The sequence below is a fragment of the Ursus arctos genome, unplaced genomic scaffold, assembly GCF_023065955.2.
Source record: "Ursus arctos isolate Adak ecotype North America unplaced genomic scaffold, UrsArc2.0 scaffold_14, whole genome shotgun sequence".
Lineage (NCBI taxonomy): Eukaryota > Metazoa > Chordata > Mammalia > Carnivora > Ursidae > Ursus > Ursus arctos.
The window spans coordinates 40,153,622-40,174,863 of record NW_026622808.1 but is presented as its reverse complement, the minus strand read 5'-3'; the positions used below and the strand labels follow the sequence as shown (position 1 = coordinate 40,174,863).

At 44.4% G+C, this 21,242-nt stretch overlaps 1 protein-coding gene across 7 annotated transcripts in view; it reads right to left on the bottom strand.

The window, feature by feature from the left end:
• The window catches only part of ABHD6 (abhydrolase domain containing 6, acylglycerol lipase), a 76,467-nt gene that overhangs the window by 10,969 nt on the left and 44,256 nt on the right, over positions 1–21,242 (bottom strand). For all 7 annotated transcript variants that reach the window (XR_008959097.1, XM_048227051.2, XM_044384974.3 and 4 more), the window contains 4 exons: positions 11,180–11,336; positions 8,812–8,925; positions 7,480–7,612; positions 3,626–3,783 (listed from right to left, as the gene is read on the bottom strand). Coding sequence is in view for 6 of the 7 variants with exons in the window: in XM_048227051.2 (XP_048083008.1) it covers positions 3,626–3,783; positions 7,480–7,612; positions 8,812–8,925; positions 11,180–11,336 (562 nt within the window). In the remaining variant the exon portion in view is untranslated. The remainder of the gene's footprint in view (positions 1–3,625; positions 3,784–7,479; positions 7,613–8,811; positions 8,926–11,179; positions 11,337–21,242) is intronic.

Genomic DNA, 21,242 nt, shown 5'->3' with positions numbered 1-21,242 from the left:
TCCAGCCAGAACTGCTCTGAACTAACCCTCTGGAGCATGACTAGAATCTGACCATTCTGGAAGTGAAAGCCTGGAGGGGAGACCAATGGCATCAGCCATTTTGTTTGCTTTACTACGTATCCTGCACCCGCACATCTACACATCCCTGACTCATGTGTTCATATGTCTATCTATGTATCCACCTACCCTGTACCTACCCATCCGTCCATCCATCCTCCCTCCCTGCTTCATGCAGACATCCATCCATCCATCCATCCATCCACCCATCCATCCATCCTCCCTGCTTCATGCAGACATCCATCCATCCATCCATCCTCCATCCTCCCTCCCTGCTTCCTGCATCCATCCATCCATCCATCCATCCATCCATCCATCCACCCATCCTCCCTCCCCGCTTCATGCAGACATCCATCCATCCATCCTCCATCCTCCCTCCCTGCTTCCTGCATCCATCCATCCATCCATCCATCCACCCATCCTCCCTCCCTGCTTCATGCAGACATCCATCCATCCATCCATCCTCCATCCTCCCTCCCTGCTTCCTGCATCCATCCATCCATCCATCCATCCATCCATCCACCCATCCTCCCTCCCCGCTTCATGCAGACATCCATCCATCCATCCTCCATCCTCCCTCCCTGCTTCCTGCATCCATCCATCCATCCATCCATCCATCCATCCATCCATCCTCCCTCCCTGCTTCATGCAGACATCCATCCATCCATCCTCCTTCTCTGCTTCATCCATCCATCCATCCTCCATCCTCCCTCCCTGCTTCATGCAGACATCCATCCATCCATCCATCCACCCATCCTCCCTCCCTGCTTCATGCAGACATCCGTCCATCCATCCTCCCTCCTTGCTTCATGCAGACATCCATCCATCCATCCATCCATCCATCCATCCATCCATCCTCCCTCCCTGCTTCATGCAGGCATCCATCCATCCATCCTCCCTCCCTGCTTCATGCAGACATCCATCCATCCATCCTCCATCCTCCCTCCCTGCTTCATGCAGACATCCATCCATCCATCCATCCATCCATCCATCCATCCATCCACCCATCCTCTCTCCCTGCTTCATGCAGATATCCATCCATCCATCCTCCTTCTCTGCTTCATCCATCCATCCATCCATCCTCCATCCTCCTTCCCTGCTTCATGCAGACATCCATCCATCCATCCATCCACCCATCCTCCCTCCCTGCTTCATGCAGACATCCATCCATCCATCCTCCATCCTCCCTCCCTGCTTCCTGCATCCATCCATCCATCCATCCATCCATCCATCCACCCATCCTCTCTCCCTGCTTCATGCAGATATCCATCCATCCATCCTCCTTCTCTGCTTCATCCATCCATCCATCCTCCATCCTCCTTCCCTGCTTCATGCAGACATCCATCCATCCATCCATCCATCCATCCATCCATCCTCCATCCCTGCTTCATGCAGACATCCATCCATCCATCCATCCATCCATCCTCCATCCCTGCTTCATGCAGGCATCCATCCATCCACCCACCCACCCTACATCTCTGAATCATACATGTGTATGTCTATTGATGGATCCATCTATCCTGCATCCACCAATCAATCCACTTTCCACCCCTGCATTCTGCAGGCATCCTCCCATCCATCCAACCAAGTATTCAGCCGTTCATCTCTCCTGCATCCCTAAATCACCCACGCACGTACATGCACCAATTCAGGTGTCCATCTACTCTGCATCTACTCACACATCCATTCTCCATCTCTGCATTATCCAGGCATCCTCCCTCCCCCTGACCCACCCAATGATACCGAGCACCTACTTCACTCAAGCACTGTGCTAAAGGCTGGGGACAGAGCAGCCAGTTAAGACAAAATCCTTGATCTTATGAGGTTAGAGTGGAAGACACAGACAAGTAAATGGACAAACATAACATGACACAGAGTGCTCGGGTGCTCCTTGTCTCCTAGGAGGGAAGACATCTAGAGCTGCCACTTACTCTCTCACAGTGTTTTCATATTCCTGACAACTCAAAACATGGAATTTCCTAAAGCACTGTTTGGCCACTCTCTTCTGGGCAGAAAGCATGACCAGGAAAGGACAGTGCAACCTCACAACTAAAAAGAGGATCTTAGGGATAGAATGTACCATAGAATCAGATTCTGGGTGCTTCTATACCCATTAACTGTGTCGTGTTCACGCCTTCTGAAAAGAGCCCATTCCCTCTACTTCTAGGAGGCCCCAGCCCACCGCGAGACAGGGGCCAGTTCCTACACTAGAAAGAGATTAGTTACAGTTATGAAACTTAGCCATGCAGTCTTGTCCCTTGTTCCCACCCCGCCGCCCTAGATTCACAGCTTCATTCGGACCGTGACCTTTACCATCACCCTGGCTGATGGCTCTAACTGCACGGCTCTGGGCCAGACGGCCCTCAGCTCCGCCTGCATGTGCAGCCGTCTGCTTGACATCTGCACTGGAGGCCTCACAGACAACCTGAACACGTCCAAAACGGAGCCCTTAGCTTGTCCCCAAGACCTACCCTCCCTCCCTCCTTCCCCTGCTCAGAAAATGCTGCCTTCATCCAACTCAAGCACCAGAAGTCACCTGTGAGTCCTTGCTGTCCCTCATCCTCCACCTCCAATTTGCCAGGAAGTCCTGCCCACCCTGCCTCCCAAAGCAGCTCGGGTCTCCAGTCTCCACTGCCACCGCCCACATCTACACCACTGCCATCGCCAGGCCACGGGAGCACCCCACCGGTTCTCCACTTCTGTTTGTGCCCCACACAGTCCCTCTTAGGAGAACTCCAGGCTCCTTCCCATAGCCTGTAGGGTCCTACGTGATCTAGCCCAGTGGTTCTCCAAGTGGCTCCTGGGAGCTCGTGAGGTCAAACTATTTCCCCGTAATGCTAAATGTTACCTGCCTGCTCCACCTTCATGCTCTGTTCCCCAGAGCCTGCTTGTGGAGGGACAGCGTCATCACGCTGAGGGCTACTGGAATGAGAGCCTGTGTGTTCTCGTGTTTTACCTTTTTCTGAGTCTTACTTTCTGATATGGTAAGTATCAATAGAACCTCCACAAACAGAAGCTCTCTGGGGTTCCTAGCAAGTCTTAAGCATGTAAAGCAGTTCTGAAATTAAAAAGAGAAAAGAAAAGAAAGGAAAGGAAAGAAAGGAAAAGAAAAGAACAGAAAAAGAATTCTCTACTGCAGCCCTTGCCTCCCTCTCCTGCTCTCCCTCTAGATAGATGCCAGCCCCCCCGCCTCCTTCCAGTGTCTTGAACTTAACTGTATTTCCCCATCTCTGCCCACACTATTCCTCAGAGAGGCTTATCAAAGTCTCCCCTGCCCCCCTGCTTTCAATCACATACCATCTTCATCTCCTCCATAGCACTCATCACCATGCGTACATATTTGTTTGTTAATTGCCTCCCGTACTGGCCTGTGTCTGCCCAGGTACCCTCTCTGTCTTCTTTCTTCACCACTGGGCCCAAACACCGTGCCTGATCTGTCATGGGCACACGACAGCCATCGAATGGTGACGCAGAGCAGCACAAGAGGGAAGGGGTGCGTGAGGAGGCCAGCGCTGGCCGTCCCAGCCTTTGGAGGAGGGCAGGCATATTGCTGCTGAGAGCACTGTACCTGCTGGGGCACCTTGAAGCGGACGTAGGAGCAGAGCTGGAGCATTTCACTCATCTCTTCTGGGGTGGATGGGATCAAGGGGATCTTCTCCACGGCGGCCGAGTCCTGCAGTTCTTTGAGCCGCTGTACAAATTGATTATCAGTTGAGTACTGCAGGCCTGCGGGATTCAAACCAAAACAGCTTGGCAATCTGTCTACCTTCTTACCAACTTCCATCTTATATAGGAAACGTCCAATATCAGCCCAGAGCTAATATATTTCAGGTGTTTTTTTAAACAGATTTGTTTTTCATTGGTATTGCCATCCTTGCTCAAAGTCAAAACCCCGCTCTGAGAAACATAGAAAAAGACTCCTTCAGGATGGTTTAGGGACTGGTTACTCAAACTGTGGTCCATGGACCAGCAGCACTGGAAGCCCGCAGAAAATGCAGAATCTCAGCCCCTCCCCTAAGTCTCTTGAATCTGAATCCACACTTGAACAAGTTGCAGGGGAGGCACGTATATGATAGAGTTTAAGAAGCATCAGTCTAGATGGGGCGCCTGGGTGGCTCAGTCATTAAGCATCTGCCTTTGGCTCAGGTCATGATCCCAGCGTTCTAGGATGAAGCCCTGCATTGGGCTCCCTGCTCAGCAGGAAGCCTGCTTCTTCCTCTCCCACTTCCCCTGCTTATGTTCCCTCTCTTGCTGCCTCTCCCTCTGTCAAATAAATAAATGAAATCTTTTAAAAAAAAAAGAAGCATCAGTCTAGAAGACAACATGCCCGAGCCCCTTCACACCATACCCCTGAGAGAAGAGCTGATCAAATACATGATGGGAAGAAAAAACAGTATTGGAGTGACTGATGCCTCCTTCCCTTGGCCTGGAGCCACTTAGCAATCTCTGTTTGGGGGTCAATATCTAACCACAGGGAGAGAGAGACCCCTTGTGAACTGTCCCCCAGGTTGGGGCAGTGGCTGCCCTCCACACAGCCCCTCTTCCTCCAGGACAGCATTAGGTGCTTACTGAGACTGAACACCTTTGAGAATGACCATCGTTTCCTATCTCCCTGGAGCAAGACATGAGAGAATTCACACGAGCTGATGTGCACAGGAGGGCAAAACTAATTTTCACTTCCAACACTGAGCCAAGGTCTAGGTGTTTAACTTAGCTGACGAGCTACATTTCACAAAGAAAGGCAGTGACATCAATACTGTGCTGCAGAAATCCACACTTTATAAATTTCCTATGCTCAACAGTTCCTTTAAAGCTAGCAAAAGCACCATGTGGCTTTCATGATGTCATGGGGCAGATTACATGATCTATTTCCTTTTACTTAAAAAATAATCCTAGATTAAATGTCATGGGGTATCCTGGATTGGATCCTAGAACAGAACAAGGACATTAGTGGAAAAGCTAATGAAATCCAGATAAAGCCTAGAGTTCAGTTAATAGTACTATATTGGTGTTGGTTTCTTAGCTGTGACAAATTTACTGTGGTAAGGTGAGCCATTAACAATGGGGGAAGCTGGGTGAAGGGTATATGGGACTCTGTACTATCTTTGCAACATTTCTGTAAATTTAAAATTATTTCAAAGTAAAAAACCTTATCTTTTCATTTCCACACACAAATAATCTTAATTTTATTTATTTTTAATCAGCCAATCAATTAAGTAGGAGCATGAGTGGGGGGGAGGGGCAGGGGAAGAGGGGGAGAGAGAATCTTTAGCAGGCTCCACCATGCTAAGTGCAGAGCCAGCCTCAGGGCTTGATCTCAAGACCCTGAGATCATGACTTGAGCTGAAATCAAGAGGCGGATGCTTAACTGACTGAGCCACCCATTGCCCCCAAATAATCTTAATTTTAAATTTCCAATTGAAACTTAGGTGTGAAACTCTACTCTGAGCAAATGAACATACATTCAAAAAAGCTAGTTAGATTTGACCTCCCATAAGTGATTAAAAATCTAGTAACTTCCTTAGGAGGATTCCCAAACTTTATTACTAAAAGGCCAAATGATTTCAGACATGGTGCTTGGAAAAAGGAGAAAAGAAAACCATTTGGGAGTTTCAATTTCAATGTCCTTAACAGACCTGAAAGCAATTTTAGTGACTAAAAGATTTTAAAAGGTCAGTTTTGTTAGGTTTCAGTAGAAGGGTTGACTCATGACAGGTTCTAACAGATAAAGGACGTAAAGTGGGTAAGAGTGACATATAAGAGGTAGTGGACATTAAAGGATTTCCAAAAAAGCCAGTTTAGGTTCTAGAGTCAGACTACCTAGGATCCATTGCTATCATAGCTCCAGCAGTAATGTAATTTATTTGTGCCTCAATGTTCCCATCTATAAAATGGGCATACAATCTTGAGATGGATAATAATTACCCATGTAAAAAGTCGTTGAGATGTACACGTAAAATTTGGGGAATTTACTATGTGTAAATCATAATCCAATAAAGTACCAGAGAGAGAGGGAGCAGGAGAAGGAAAAAGAAAAATTAAGATTTTCTCTCTAACACATTATAAATCCAAATTTGAAGACTTATGTAAGAAAAATGAATTTTATTTTATTTTTTTATTTTTTATTTTTTTAGATTATATTTATTTGACAGACAGAGAGACAGCCAGCGAGAGAGGGAACACAAGCAGGGGGAGTGGGAGAGGAAGAAGTAGGCTCCCAGCAGAGCAGGGATTCCGATGCGGGGCTCGATCCTAGGACCCTGGAATCACACCCTGAGCCGAAGGCAGACGCTTAACAACTGACCCAGGCGCCCCAGAAAAATGAATTTAAAAATCCAATTTTAAAATCCAGTGGTGTATGGGACTCTTGGTCTTGAGCTTAAGTTTGAGCCCCACATTGGACGTAGAGTTTACTTAAAAAAATAAGATCTTTTTTTTTCCCCAACAAAATCCTTAAAAAAAAATCCAACTTCAAATTGTAATTTCTGGGGACATATTACAGCTCAAGTTGACATTTATAAAAACATAGAAACTAAAGTTTGTTGATTTTTTAAAAAAAAGATCTTACCATGTATCAAGATTTCTGAGTTTTCAGCAAAAAAGGAGAAAGGCATAATAATAGTACTTTCACCTTATAAGGAGATGGCAAGAATTTTTTTTTTTTAAAGATTTTATTTATTTATTTGACAGAGACAGCCAGTGAGAGAGGGAACACAAGCAGAGGGAGTGGGAGAGGAAGAAGCAGTCTCCCAGCAGAGAAGCCTGATGTGGGGCTCGATCCCAGAACGCTGGGATCACGCCCTGAGCTGAAGGCAGATGCTTAACGACTGAGCCACCTAGGCACCCCGAGATGGCAAGAATTAAATCCATATAAAGACCTTAGCTCATAAGAGCTCAATAAATGTTGGATGTTAGGGGCATCTGGGTGGCTTAGTCAGTTGAGCATCTGATTCTTGGTTTCAGCTTAGGTCATGACCTCAGGGTTGTGGGACTGAGTCCCACAAAGGACTGCATGCTAAGCACGGAGTTTGCTTGTCCCTCTCCCTTGGCTCCTCCCCCTGCTCACTCTCTTTCTCTCTCAAATAAATAAATAAAATCTTAAAAAAAAATGTTGGCTGTTAATATCATCATTATATTTCAAAGTATATATATACTGCAAAGTACTAGACACATTGTAATTAACGACCTCCACTCCTTTGTGGAACAAGGCTGACTCTAGATTTTAAAAGTTAGCATGGTTATGATGACGGTTCTACTATTATTGTTGGCTAGTTATCACTGCAGCATTGCACAGCTCTAAAGCAGACATTGAAGAAATGATCCTACAAGACAGTGGCAGACACTGCCATTTGCTCCATAGAGATTCAGACCCCGCCATGCTCAAGTCCTCACGCACGGGGCTGTTTTAGCCTCGTGACTTACCAGCGGGGCACACAAGGCAAAGACTGCAGACGTCTGATGGGTAGTAAGCAGCATATACCCCAGCCACGTGGCCACCCATAGAGGTGCCTATCAGGTGGAAGGGTTTTTTGTTCAGCTTGAGGCATTCTACAAACTAGGGAGGGAAATGAGAAGGAGGTTTGGTTATATAGCTGTAGACAATAACAATCCTGATAACACAGCAGAAAACCTCTGAAATCTACTGGATCCGTTATCCAGATAAGCCCTGTGGCATATAATCCTCTTTACCTGGCACAGGTGATTGAAGGACATTTATAAGTACAAAACTGACAAGGATTCCCCTAACTCATGAGCCAGCAAACTTTTTTTTTTTTTTTTTAACAAAGGTCCCAAGAGAAATATATATTTTGCTTTGTGGGTCATATGTTCTCTGTTGCAACTACTCAGCTCTCCTGTTGTAGCACAAAAGTAGCCAGAGGTAATATGTAAATGAATGAGCATGGTTACATTCCAAGAAAACCTAGCTTACCAAAATAGGTGGCAGGCCAACCATAGTTTGCTGACTCTTGCCCTACATTTAAAGCCCTTCCCATCCATCCTTCCATTTCATATAACGATCCACCTATCTGTCTATTCAACCATCTAACCGTTCATCCAACCATTCAACCAACCACCCACCCATCTATAAAAATATTTATTGCGTATCTGTTATGTACAAGGAACTACGATCAGCTCCTGAGGAGACAGCAAAGACCCCAAAAGACAAGGTACCTGACCTCATCAGAAAACACACTCTAAAGGGGGTTAGGTCGGGCACAGGCATTAGATATTTAACAACCTCGTCTGGGGAAAATTCATAACATCAGTTCGTAACTTACAGATTACTAAATTCTGAAGTGGTTCATGAGCCCCATGACCTTGAAAGCCCAGCCAGAGAGAGGCTGAAGCTAGATGCTAAAATAGAGCACCCTCCCCACCCCCCACAACTAGGGAGAGGGGCTATCATTATGTCGTGTCATGTAGGTGGTAAGCTAAAAAAATAGACTCTAGGGAAATGGTCTTGAGAATTCTAAACTCCTTTTTAAAGAGCTAAAAAAAAAATTGCCCATATTATATTTCTTGAGAAATAACTAAAGTAGGCTTAAAGGAGAACAGCCTGCAACAGGTTCTGGTCCTCCACTGCTGACCAATGATACCACTGGGGTGCCTTTTTGTCTGCAAACCTTTGCAGACAGAATGCATTGGAGACTGGTTACTAGTCAGCATGGAACTCTCTTCCCTGCTCTCCAGACTTGGGCATGCAAGGTGGGTAAGACACAGTCCGAGCAATTTTTGGCGGCGCCTCCTGCTTACCTGGTGTATCCTCTTTACTTGCCCGTCTATGGACAGATCATCCAGGGAGGATCGGGTGGTGCCCTCATGTCCTGGCATGTCCACGCAGACCAAGTGCAGGTTCTTTGGAAGGAACTAGGGACACAGAGGTGCAGACAGTCAGGATGGGGTATTCAGGACACGTCTGTCCATTCTTCTAGGGAGGTCGCCCCCACTTACCAAGTGACCTGGGCAGCCATCCCCAAGGATGTAGGGCTCTAGGCTACCCAATGTCTTACCCTAGTTACAGCTGACATGAGTAAGCACTGCTGGTAGCCTCATAGGGAGCAGAGGCCCTCAAAGACCAAACCAAAGATGGGAGGGGACTCAGGAGATGTCTGGAAACGGGGGGAAGGGGGGACAAAGATTGGGGTAGCGGGCTTGAGTCTCTTGCTCTTTCTCGATACCAGTTGGTAGGTACTATCTCCTTTCCTTTCACCCCTTCCACACTTACACCACTCATGAAGCCACTGAATTGGAACTAGGAAAGAAGCCTCTGTTCTCCCAGAACCCTGGGCAGCTCCAGAGCCAATAGGAGCAAAGTTTAGAACCACGTCTGATCACCCTGATTCTGGTTTCAACTTTTTTTCTCTTTTTTTGCCTTGAAGGCCTAATTCCTGGGATGATTATTATCCTAAAACATCCTAAAGCTGAGAAACATCAGTTATCAATACACAAATACCAGTTATAACAAAAACATCTGAGGTGGGTCAGGAAGTGAGAGATTCATTAAGGCGTGAGAATGACTGTCCTCACAGTGGAATTTGGGAATGAGAACAGAAGTAACTACAGGATTTGTGAGCATTTTCCCCCTGGTGTAGCTCATACTTGGAATCATTCAGGTATGGCTCTGCTTGAGGTGGTAACTGGGGGCACGTCCCTCCCGAGACCTCTCCCAGGCCCAACCTGTACCAGCTGGTCATGCTTACCAAGCAGAGCAAGTTGCCACACCCAAGGAAACCAGGACAGAAGGTGAGTGATTTGGAAAACTACCTCAGAAAGCTGTCAGATTAAGACCGTTTCTCTAGGGGCGCCTGGGTGGCGCAGGCGTTAAGCGTCTTCGGCTCAGGGCGTGATCCCAGCGTTCTGGGATCAAGCCCCACATCAGGCTCTTCCGTTATGAGCCTGCTTCTTCCTCTCCCACTCCCCCTGCTTGTGTTCCCTCTCTCGCTGGCTGTCTCTGTCAAATAAATAAATAAAATCTTTAAAAAAAAAAAAAGACCGCTTCTCTAAATGGCCCAGGAAAATTAAAAAACAAAAACAAAAGCAAAAAACAGAAGGAGGAGGAGGAGGAGGAGGGAGGGAAAGGGAGAAGAAGAACAAAAGGGGGGGCTGAGGGGAAGGAAGAGGAGACACCCGGAGTATAAGAATAAATGATTTTGTTAAACCCAATCTTGATAGTCATGACAAGTTCTGAGAGGAGGCTGAGTGTCAGAGACCTTCCCTAAGAAATATTCATATGGTGAAATGATTTCTAAAGTGCAGATTTTACAAATAACACTGAACTTGTAACTTTCGTCTGACAAAAGGATCTGAATAACACAGGTGATCCTCAAACAACATGGGTTTGAACTGTGCAGGTCCACTTAGACACGAATTTTTTTTTTATATAGTGCAGTACATGTATTTTCTCTTCCTTATGATTTTCTTTTTTTTTTTTTTTAAGATTTTATTTATTTGAGAGAGAGAGAGAGCACACAACCAAGGGGAGCAGCAGGCAGAGGGAGAGGCAGAAGCAGGCTCCCCATTGAGCAGATCGCCCAACATGGGGCTCGATCCCAGGACCTGAAGATCACGACCTGAGCCAAAGGCAGACACTTAACCAACTGAACCACCCAGGTGCCTCTATAACATTTTCTTTTCTCTAGCTTGTTTTATTGTAAGAATACAGTATATAATACCTATGACATACAAAATATGTGTTAATTGACCATTTATGTTATTGGTAAGGCTCCTGGTAAACAGTAGACTATTCATAGTTAAATTTGGGGGAAGCAAAAAAGCTGTACACGAATTTTTGACTGCATCGTGGGTGGGCTCCCTTAACCCCCATATTGTTCAAGGTTTAACTGTATACCGAATTAGTTTAGTGTGTGTGTGTGTGTGTGTGTTTTAAGTCAGCTCCATGCCCAACACAGGGGTTGAACTTACAACCCCTGAGATCTAGAGTCACATGCTCTACCGACTAAGCCAGCCAGCCACCCCTATACTGAATTAGTTTTAAGATGATTTGAGCCACAGTTCTGGGTTCCCTTGGCTTTCCATCATTGCAGATAACATCACATGCAAGTAGACACCCTTTTCTTTACTGAGTGACACCCTGTTGAGAGAGAAGAACCTAGAACCATACCTTGACCACACTGAGCCACATATCCTTGTGTGCAGAGAACCCATGGAGCATGAGGATGGACGGTTTGTGCCCAGGCCTGCCCCGGAAGGAATAACAGAACTGATAGTCCTCGTGGTAAACATAGCGGACCTGCATGCCCAATGTTCTCCGCCAGTACCTGGGGAATAAAAATAAAGGTGAGACCAAATCAGCAAGCTCCAGAGAAGGGGCTTTGGGAGGGGCTCATGGCCTGTCTGTAGTCCTACTTCCCAGCTCCTCTCCCCCTCCTCCCCATAGGTCTCTGGAGTCCCCCTGAGCTTCACCCTCAGGGACCACTAAGTAAAACCATTCCAGGAAGCACCTTAAATCAATATTCTGGTATGTACCTTTCTAATACTTCTAACTAGGAGGAGAAAAAAGAGTGTTTTCTGAGGGAGTATGACACATCATAGCCTTTTGTTTATCTATTTGTATCTCTATTTTTAGCAGTCTGAATGGTGGCATGATGAAGGAGTAGGTGGTGGGATCTCTCCGGCTGTCCGATTGGCCTTTCTCTGCCTCGCTTGCTGGAGCTACAGCGGAATTCAAAGTGGCTGGGGGTAAGGCTGGGAAGAACGCCAGAAAGGCCAAGAAAAAGGCAGTTTCCCCAAGCAGGGAGCTGGCTTGCAGTTCCTGGTGGGCCATACTCATGGACAGCCGAAATCTAGGGCGAAGAGCCATGAATGCTATTCGTGTCACACCACCCCGGAGTAAGTACCCCCTCACTGCAGAGGGACTCTGATGGTCAGGAAATGCATCCCAAAACTTAAAGGTAGCAGCTTGCTCTTCGTGGAGGCGAAGCACCAGCCTCTCACATCAAGGCTACATTTGCTGGGGGTGGTGTCATTCCACACATCCACAAGTCTCTGACTGGGGAGAAAGGACAACAGAAGACTGTCTAAAGGGTGCCTGGATTCCTGATGATCTCAGGACCAAACCCTCGGACAGCTGTCCAGTGTTGGTGAGTCCAGTGGACTCTATCTCTGTGAAACACACAATTTTGTCCTTTTATAATTCTATTTGAGCAAGTGGGAAGTTTAAATAGCTTTCCAGCCAACCAAATTTCTGCTTTTGAGTCTTAACCTTATGTAAGAGTTAGTGTGGCTTCGAAGCTATTGATTTTGAACGAGTGGATTTTGATTGAGTGGACTGGGTTTTAATTGTGATGTAGAGGTCATAGTAACAAACATTTGTTTTTATACAGACATTATTTCCACTCTGGGGGATAAGCTCAGTAAAGGTCATACCCCCCCTCCCCACACACACATACATACGTATATATATATATATATTTAAAACTATATACTAATATATAGGGTTTGATCCTCCTGAAGATTTTGAGAGTGAGAACTTGACTTTTCTTTTTAAGACTTCACTTATTTATTTGAAAGAGAGAGGGAGATAGCAAGAGGGAGCATGAATTGGGAGGGAGGGGCCAAGGGAGAGGGAAAAACGGACTCCCTGCTAAGCAGAGAGCCCGATGCAGGGCAGGGCCCTGGGGTCATTACCCGAGCTGAAGGTGGATGCTTAACCAACTGAGCCACCCAGGTGCCCCAGAACTTGACCCTTAAGAACTATCTGCATCAATCCCTTGGCTTTATTCCTCACAACATATGGCAGCTGGTTGAAAGCTCAGCTTCTGTCGGTTACGTAAGACTTGGCAGTGCTGGAGTTTGGCCCGAATTCGATTTCAATATGGAATTACCATCAAACAAATTGAACTCTCTGCATGAAGAATCTCTCCAAGATGAAAGATAATTAATTCAATCAGAGATTCACTTTGTGGTACACTTTGCACCAGAGAGGTAGCCAAGTCTTGCAAAAAGCAAATAGCCTAAAGGACCAGTGTTAACCCTTGGTGTAAATAAAGGGAGAAGGGGATGCGGATATATATTCATATTTACTTGCATCGGCATACAAAAAGCATGAGAGCATACACCAGATGCTATTAAGGTGAGTATCTGGAGCAGAGCAGGGATTCTAGGGAGAAGCAGGTGGTAGAAAGGGAACAGGGGTAGGAGGGAGACTTTTACCACTTTCCTTTTTCAATGAAATGCATTCCCCATTCAAAACATTAAAAATAACACTGGCTAGCTTAAAAGCTCTTATGACAAAGCAAGCATGTTTCAAAATTCTAAATCATGGCACCATAACACGAGTTCGCTCATTCATTCATTCTTTCATTCATATCCCAGTTCATTCATTTATTGACTGTATGATCTTTTTTAAAAATTAAAGTATAGTTGCCAGACAATGTTTTATTAGTTTCAGGTATACAATACAGTGCTTGGACAATCGTACACATTACTCGGTGCTCACCACAGCATAGCCGCCATCTGCCACCATTCGCCAGCATGTGACAGCATACTGTTTTTACAGTATTCTTGACCATACTCCCTCTGCTGTACTTTTCACCTCCACGACTCATTTATTCTATAACTGGAATGTTGTACATCTTAATCCCTTTCACCTATTTTGCCCAAACCCCCAGCCACTTCCCCATTGGCAATCACCGGTTTGTTTTCTGTATTTATGATTTTGTTTCTGGTTTTTGCTTGTTCATTTGTTTTTTAGATTCCTCACAGAAGTGAAGTCACCCAGTATTTCTCTTTGTCTGACTGAAATATCACTTAGCATTATACCCTCTGGGTACAACCACATTGTCATAAATGGCAAAGTCTTTCTTTTTTATGGCTGAGTGATGGCTACTCCATTGCATACATAATGCACTCCTCCAGGGTACAGACCCTTCATCCTGTAAGTCTCAATGTTACTAGGTTACAAGAACCTCTGGAGAAAAGTACTTCAACATTTCTTTCTTTCTTTTTTTTTTTTTTATTGTGGTAAAATATGCATCGGAAGATCCACCATTTTTTAAAAAGATTTTATTTATTTATTTGAGAGAGAGAGCAAGCATGGGGGGAGGGCAGAGGGAGAAGGAGAAGCAGACTCCCCGCTAAGCAGGGAGCCCGACGCAGACCTTGATCTCAGGACCCTGAGATCATGACCTGAGCCGAAGATTGACACTCAACTGACTGAGCCACCCAGGCGCCCCTTGAAGATTCACTATTTTAACCACACAAGTCAGTGGCATTAAGTACAGTCACAATGCTGTACATCAACCATCAACCATCACCACCATCAACCATCACTACCATCCATTTCTAGAACTTTTTCATCATCCCAAACAGAAATTCCCCTCTTCCCCTCAGCCCCTGATAACCTCTATTCTACTTTCTATCTCTATGAGTCTGCCTACCCTAGGTACCTCATATAAGTAGATTCATACAACATTGTTCTTTTGTGTCTGGCTTATTCCACTGAGCATAATGATTTCAAGGTTCATCCATGTTGGAGCAGGTATCAGAATGTCATTTTTTTTTTTTTTAAGATTTCATTTATTTATTTGACAGAGCAAGAGACAGTGAGAGCACACAAGCAGGGGGAGAGGGAGAAACAGGCTCTCCACCAAGCATGAAGCCTGATGCGGGGCTCGATCCCAAGATCCTGGGATCATGACCCGAGCCAAAGGCAGACACTTAACTGACTGAGCCACACAGGCGCCCCTAGAATTTCATTCCTTTTAAAAACTGAATACTATTCCATGGTATATAGGTACATTTTGTTTATCATGCATCTATTGATGACTATTTGGACAGTTTCATTTTACTGGCTATTGTGAGAAAAGTTGCTGTGAACATCGGTATACAGATGTCTGTTTGAGTCCCTGCTTTTAAGTCTTTGGGGTATATACCCAGAAGTAGAACCGTTGGATCATAAGGTAATTCTATGTGTAACTTTTCTGAGGAACTACTAAATTTGTCCACAGCAGCTGTACTATTTCACCTTTCTACCAGCAATGAACAAGGGTTTCTCTAAATTCTCACCAACACTTGTTTTCTGTTTTTTTTTTTTAAGATTTTATTTATTTATTTGACAAAGACAGACAGCCAGCGAGAGAGGGAACACAAGCAGGGGGAGTTGGAGAGGAAGAAACAGGCTCCCAGCCGAGGAGCCTGATGTGGGGCTCGATCCCAGACCTCCGGGATCACGCCTCGAGCCAAAGGCAGACGCTTAACGACTGAGCCACACAGGCGCCCCTTCTGTTTTTTTTAAATAGGCACCCTAAAAAATAAATAAATAAAATAAAATAAAATAAAATAAAATAAAATAAAATAAAAATAATATATATAATAGCCACCCTAATGGGTGTGTAGTATCTCACTGTGGTTTTGATTTGCATTTCCCTAATGACTAGGATGTTGAGTATAGATTTCTTTTTATTGACATGTAATTGACATACCGTAAAAGTCACCTTTTTAAAGGGTACAACTGAGGATTTTTTTTAAAAGTATATTCACAAAGTGGTGCAACTATCACCACTATCTGTATCTGGAACATTTTCATCAAAAAGAAAGAAGACTGAACTGTATACTTTAAAACGGGATGGTAAATTTTATGTTATGTATATTTTACTGAAAGAAAGAAAGAAAGAAAGAAAGAAAGAGAAAGAAAAGAAAGAAAGAAAGAAAGAAAGAAAGGAAGGAAGGAAGGAAGGAAGGAAAGAAAGAAAGAAAGAAAGAAAGAAAGAAAGAAAGAAAGAAAGAAAGAAAGAAAGAAAGAAAGAAAGAAAGAAGAAATCCACACCGATTAGCACTCACTCTCCTCCCTATAGGTCCTGACAACCACTAGTTTCCTTCGTGTCTCTTTGTGTTTACTTCATGTCTCCCCGCCAAGCAGGGAGCCCAATGCGGGACTTGATCCCAGGACCCCAGGATCAGGACCTGAGCCAAAGGCAGATGCTTAACTGACTGAGCCACCCAGGCGTCTAGTGCTCCACTCCTTTTTAAGGCTAAATCATATTCCATCATATGGATATGCACACTTGTTTATCCAGTCATCGGTTCATGGACATTTGGGTTGTTTCTCCTTTTTAGCTCTTAGGAGCTAAATAATGGCACTATGAACATTCACGCACAACTTTTTCTGTGGACACATGTTTTCAGTTCTCTTGGGTGTTCTCAGCTCACCTAGGCGTGGAATTGCTGGATCATATGGTAGCTTTTTTTAAAGAAGCCTTTGAGGAACTGCCAGACTCCTTGCCAAAGTGGTTGCACAATTTTACATTCCCACAAGCAGTACACAAGTGGTCCAATTTCTCTACATCCTTCATTGTTATTTTTTAGAGAAACCTTTAACTGAAGCATAAATCATATAGAAAAATCGCACGCATTTTAAGCGTACGGCCTGATGAATTTGCACAAAACGAATGAACCCAGCATCTGACCCAGATTAGGATCTAGAACATGACCAGCATCCTAGGTGCCTATCTTGTGTCTTTCCCCATCACCACCCCCAAAGGTAACCCCTGCCTCCCTTTGCCTCTTCAGGACAGTTCTGCTGTTTCAGAACTTTACCATACGATAAGTATTTGTTTGTATCTGACTTCCTTCATTCAATATTATGTTTGTGTGTTAGAATATAAGTTCTATCCTTTCCACTAAATGCTATATGAATAGTGGCACAACTATACCTTTATTTACTTATCTATTATGGTATTAATAGACACTGTTGCTTCCAGTTTGGAGGTTCTATAAATGAAGCTGCTATGGGACATTCTTTTATATGTCTTTTGATCTCTCTCTCTCTCTCTATATATATACACTACATACATATTTCTATCGCATGAAATGAGGGGGTCATATTGACAAAAAGTTTTCCAAACCAATTTACACTTTTTTTTTTAAGATTTTATTTATTTATTTATTTGAGATAGAAAGACAGAGAGAGAGAACGCAAGCAGGGGGCAGAGGCAGAGGGAGAAGCAAGCTCCCCGCTGAGCAGGGAGCACAATGTGGGGCTTGATCCGAGGACTGTGGGATCATGACCTGAGCCGAAGGCAGATGCTTAACGAACTGAGCCACCCAGGCACCCCAGTTTACACTTTCATCAACAAGATGCCAGACTCTAGTTGCTCCACATCCATACTGGGTTGAATAGTATGTCCCCCAATTTCATGTCTATCTGGAACCTGTGGATATGACCTTATTTGGAAACAGCATCTTTCCAGATATAATCGAGTTGAGGTCATACTAGATTACAGTTGGCCCCAAATCCAATATGGCTGGTGCACTCATATAAAAAGGCTAAATGTGGACCCAGAAACACACCAAAGGAACACCACCATATGACATATAGAGGCAGACAGCCGAGCAACACGTCTACATATGAAGGACATATTTACAAGTCAAAGAGTGCCTGGGATAGCTCACAGTCACCGGAAGCTAGGGAAGAGCCACTGAACAAATGCTCCCTCAGAGCCACCAGAAGGAACCAACCTTGTCAACACCTTGATTTAATTTTCCAACCTGCAGAACTGTGAGAGAATACATTTCTGTTGTTTTAAGTCACCCAGATTGTGGCCATTTATCACAGCAGCTCTAGGATATGAATACAACAGCCTGGCCCATACTTGGAATTGTTAGCCTGTTTCACTTTAGCCATCCTGGTGGGTGGGAAATGGCCTCTCCTTGTGGTTTTCATTGATTAAATTTCCTGCATGGCCAAAGAAGTTGAGCGCCATTACATATGTTTACTGGCCATTTGGGTAACCTCTGTTGTGAGGTTTTTCTATGTTTTCTTACAAAAGTTTTATTGTTTCGTTTCGATCTATAATCCACCTGGATTTGATTTTTGTGCATGGTACAGGCTGTAGATGAGGCCGTATTCTTTTTTATGGCTGCTTTACAAATTACCAAGCTTAGCAGCTTAAAACAACACTCATGTATTAACTCACGGTTCTGTAGGTCAGGCGTGAGCTTAGCCGAGTTTCTCTTCTGAAGATATCACAAAGCTGAAATCAAGGCACCAGCCAGCTCCGATCTGGAAGCTCCGGGAAGGACTCAGCTTCTAAGCTTATTATTCAGGTTATTAGCAGGATTCCGTTCCCTGTGGTCTAGGACCTAGGTCCCTGCCGTCTTGCTGGTTGTCGGCCAGGGGCTGTCTGCTCCTAGAGCCCACTGGCATTCCTTCTCGTGGGGTCCTCTCTCCGACTTCAAACTAGCATTAGCACTGAGTCTTTCTCGTGCTTCGAACCCTCCACTTTTAAAGGGCTAATATTTCAAGGACTAGATCAGGCTTCCTCGGATAATCTTGTCTGTAGGTCAACCGTACGTATATAACATAACGACTGTGGGAGTGATTTGTCATCATATTCACAGGTTCCGGGATTAGAGAGATAGATCTTTGTAGGGCTATTTTAGTAATTCTGCCTACCAAAGGGGTCACGATGAACTTTTCTCCCAGATGGATATCTAGTTGACACAGCCCCCTTCCCCCGCTGCAAAGCAGTGCTACCTTTGTCATAATTCAGAGACTGTATCTATGTGCATCTGTTCCTGAGCTCTCCTGTCCTGTTGCTTTGCCCTTCTTCGTGCCAATTTTATGCTGCCTTGATTTATTTTTGCTTTATAATTAGGTTTGACAGCTGGTCATGTAAATCATCTCACATTGTTCCTCTTCAAGACCGTCTTGCTTAATTGGCTCTTTGCTTTTCTTTATAAATTTAAGAAGTTTATTAAATTCCATATTTAAAAAAAAAAAAACAACAGCTGGGGGGACGCCTTGGTGGCTCAGTCAGTTAAGCATCTGCCTTCAGCCCAGGTCATGATCCCAGGGTCCTGGGATCGAGTCCTGCATTGGGCTCCCTGCTCAGTGGGGAGACTTCCTCTCTCTTTCCCTCTGCCCATCCTCCCAACTCGTGATCTCTGTCTCTCAAATAAATGAATAAAATCTCTTTTAAAAAAAAAACCTGCTTGGGATTTTAAATGGTGCACATTGAACTATGTATCATTTTAGGGAAATCTGACATCCCTGTGATAAGAAAGTCTTCCAACTCACAAATACTGCCTATATCTCCATTACTTTAGGTCTTTCAAAATCTCTCTAATACTTCATAGTTTTCTGTCCAGAAGCCTTCCATATTGTTCTTTAGATTTATCCTTAGGTATTCTGTATTTGTTGATACAACAGTAAATAGTATCATTAAATTTTTTTTAATTTTCCATCTTTCGTTGCTGTCATATAAGAATATAACTGATTTTTGTTTACTTATCTTGTATTTAGCAATCTTGCCAAACTCACTTATTAATTCCCAAAAATTATCCATAGATTCCTTTGGACTTTCTATGAACACAATCCTGTCATCTGCAAACAATGGTAGTTTTCTTTTTTCTTTTTCAATTCTTGTCCATCTTTTTCTCTTATATTTATGATTTCTTACTTTTATGTCACAACTGGGTTTCTTCAGGGAAAATAAAAATCTTTCAAAACCCCAGTCTCTTTCATCCTGCGAACTGCCTCTGATGTCACCCACAGTGGCCCCAGCACCTCCAACTGTGGTTCTCTGTTGACTCACAGCAAAGCATCTGGTGCCTCCTACAGGGGCAACCATGGTCCACATTGCTGTGGAGAGAGGCTGGCCATGCTCCAGGGACACTGAGACCTAGAGAGCAGCTCTGAAGAGCAGCCATGGTCTACTGGGGTCCACGTGTTCCTGTTCCCTAAGGGGCTCAGAAGATCTCAGAGAGATGTACAGGAGAGAGTCTGCTGCGATTACACCACACCCTTCTGGGCATCGGCAGAGCAGCTTGGGGCGTTTGGGATGCCCGGCTAGCTCTACTGCCTGCTGTTCCTGTTCACGTAGCAACCGTGAAAATTAACCTGACCCACCTAGCTCTGCAAAGTGACTCCACGGGGGTGGTCATTATGGGTAGCTGAGCAAATCAAGGTGTTTGGAGGAGTAGCTGTGGTTAAGGGATGTAAGTGACCCATGGTAAAGCTGTTCATCCCATGATAGCCACCATGTAAATGTCACTTGCAGTGAGGTAAGATGAAGGAAACAGGCTGTGCACTGCGACGGGGGCAGGAGGAGGAGGAAATCACAGGACTTCCGATAGCCCTTTGTAAAGCATTATGGGTTCTGGTACCATCATCACAACCCTTTATGCCACAATACGACCTGGCATGAACCAAAAGGTTTTCTAGGATTTTCATTTTCTCCAACCAGCTGGGTTTCCTCTTGGCTTGTGTGCCTGAGTTCATAAAATCAAGAACACGGTGTTTGTCCTCTGGCTACCGCTCTGAGCTGGTGACAGGCATGGGCAGGCTTTAGGATCACATGCATCTATACTGTCATTTTTTTAAAAGATTTTATTTATTTGTGAGAGACAGCGAGAGTGCACAGAGGGAGAGTGAGAGGGAGAAGCAGACTTCCCGTCGAGCAGGGAGCCCGATGCAGTGCGGCGCTGGATCCTAGGACCCTGAGATCATGACCTGAAATGCTTAACCCACTGAGCCACCCAGGCGCCCCTATACTGTCATTTAAATAAGGGACTGAATGCTCTGCTCTGCAGGACCTCTTAGGGTTTTAGTGCTATTATTTGTTAATAAAAGTGAATTATTTGCTATGTGGCATTATTCAGAATAGGCAAAAAGTGGAAACAATACAAATGTCCTTTTAAACACATAGTATGTCATATAACCACACAATGGGCTAGAATTCAGCCATTATAATGAAATACTGACACATGCTACAACATGGATGTACCTTGAAGACATGTTAAGTCAAAGAAATCAGACATTAAATGCCACAAATTATATGATCTCATTTATATGAAATGGCCAAAATAGGAAAATCCAAAGTTTTAAGTTGCCAGGGGATGAAGGGACAGGGAAACTGTGAGTGACTGCAAACAGGTACGGGGGTTCCTTTTGGGAAGATGGAAATGTTCTGGAATTAGATAGTGGTAATGGTTACACAACACTGTGTGTGTGTGTGTGTGTGTGTGTGTATTTTTTTTAGTTTTTATTTAAAAATTTTTTAAGTAATCTCTATATCCAACTTCGGGGTCAAACTCATGATCCTGAGATCGAGAGTCACAAGTTCTTCTGACTGAGCCGGCCAGGTGCTTCAATGCCATGAATATATTAAAACTACTGAATTATACACTTTAAAATGGTGAATTTTATGTTATGTGAATTTTAA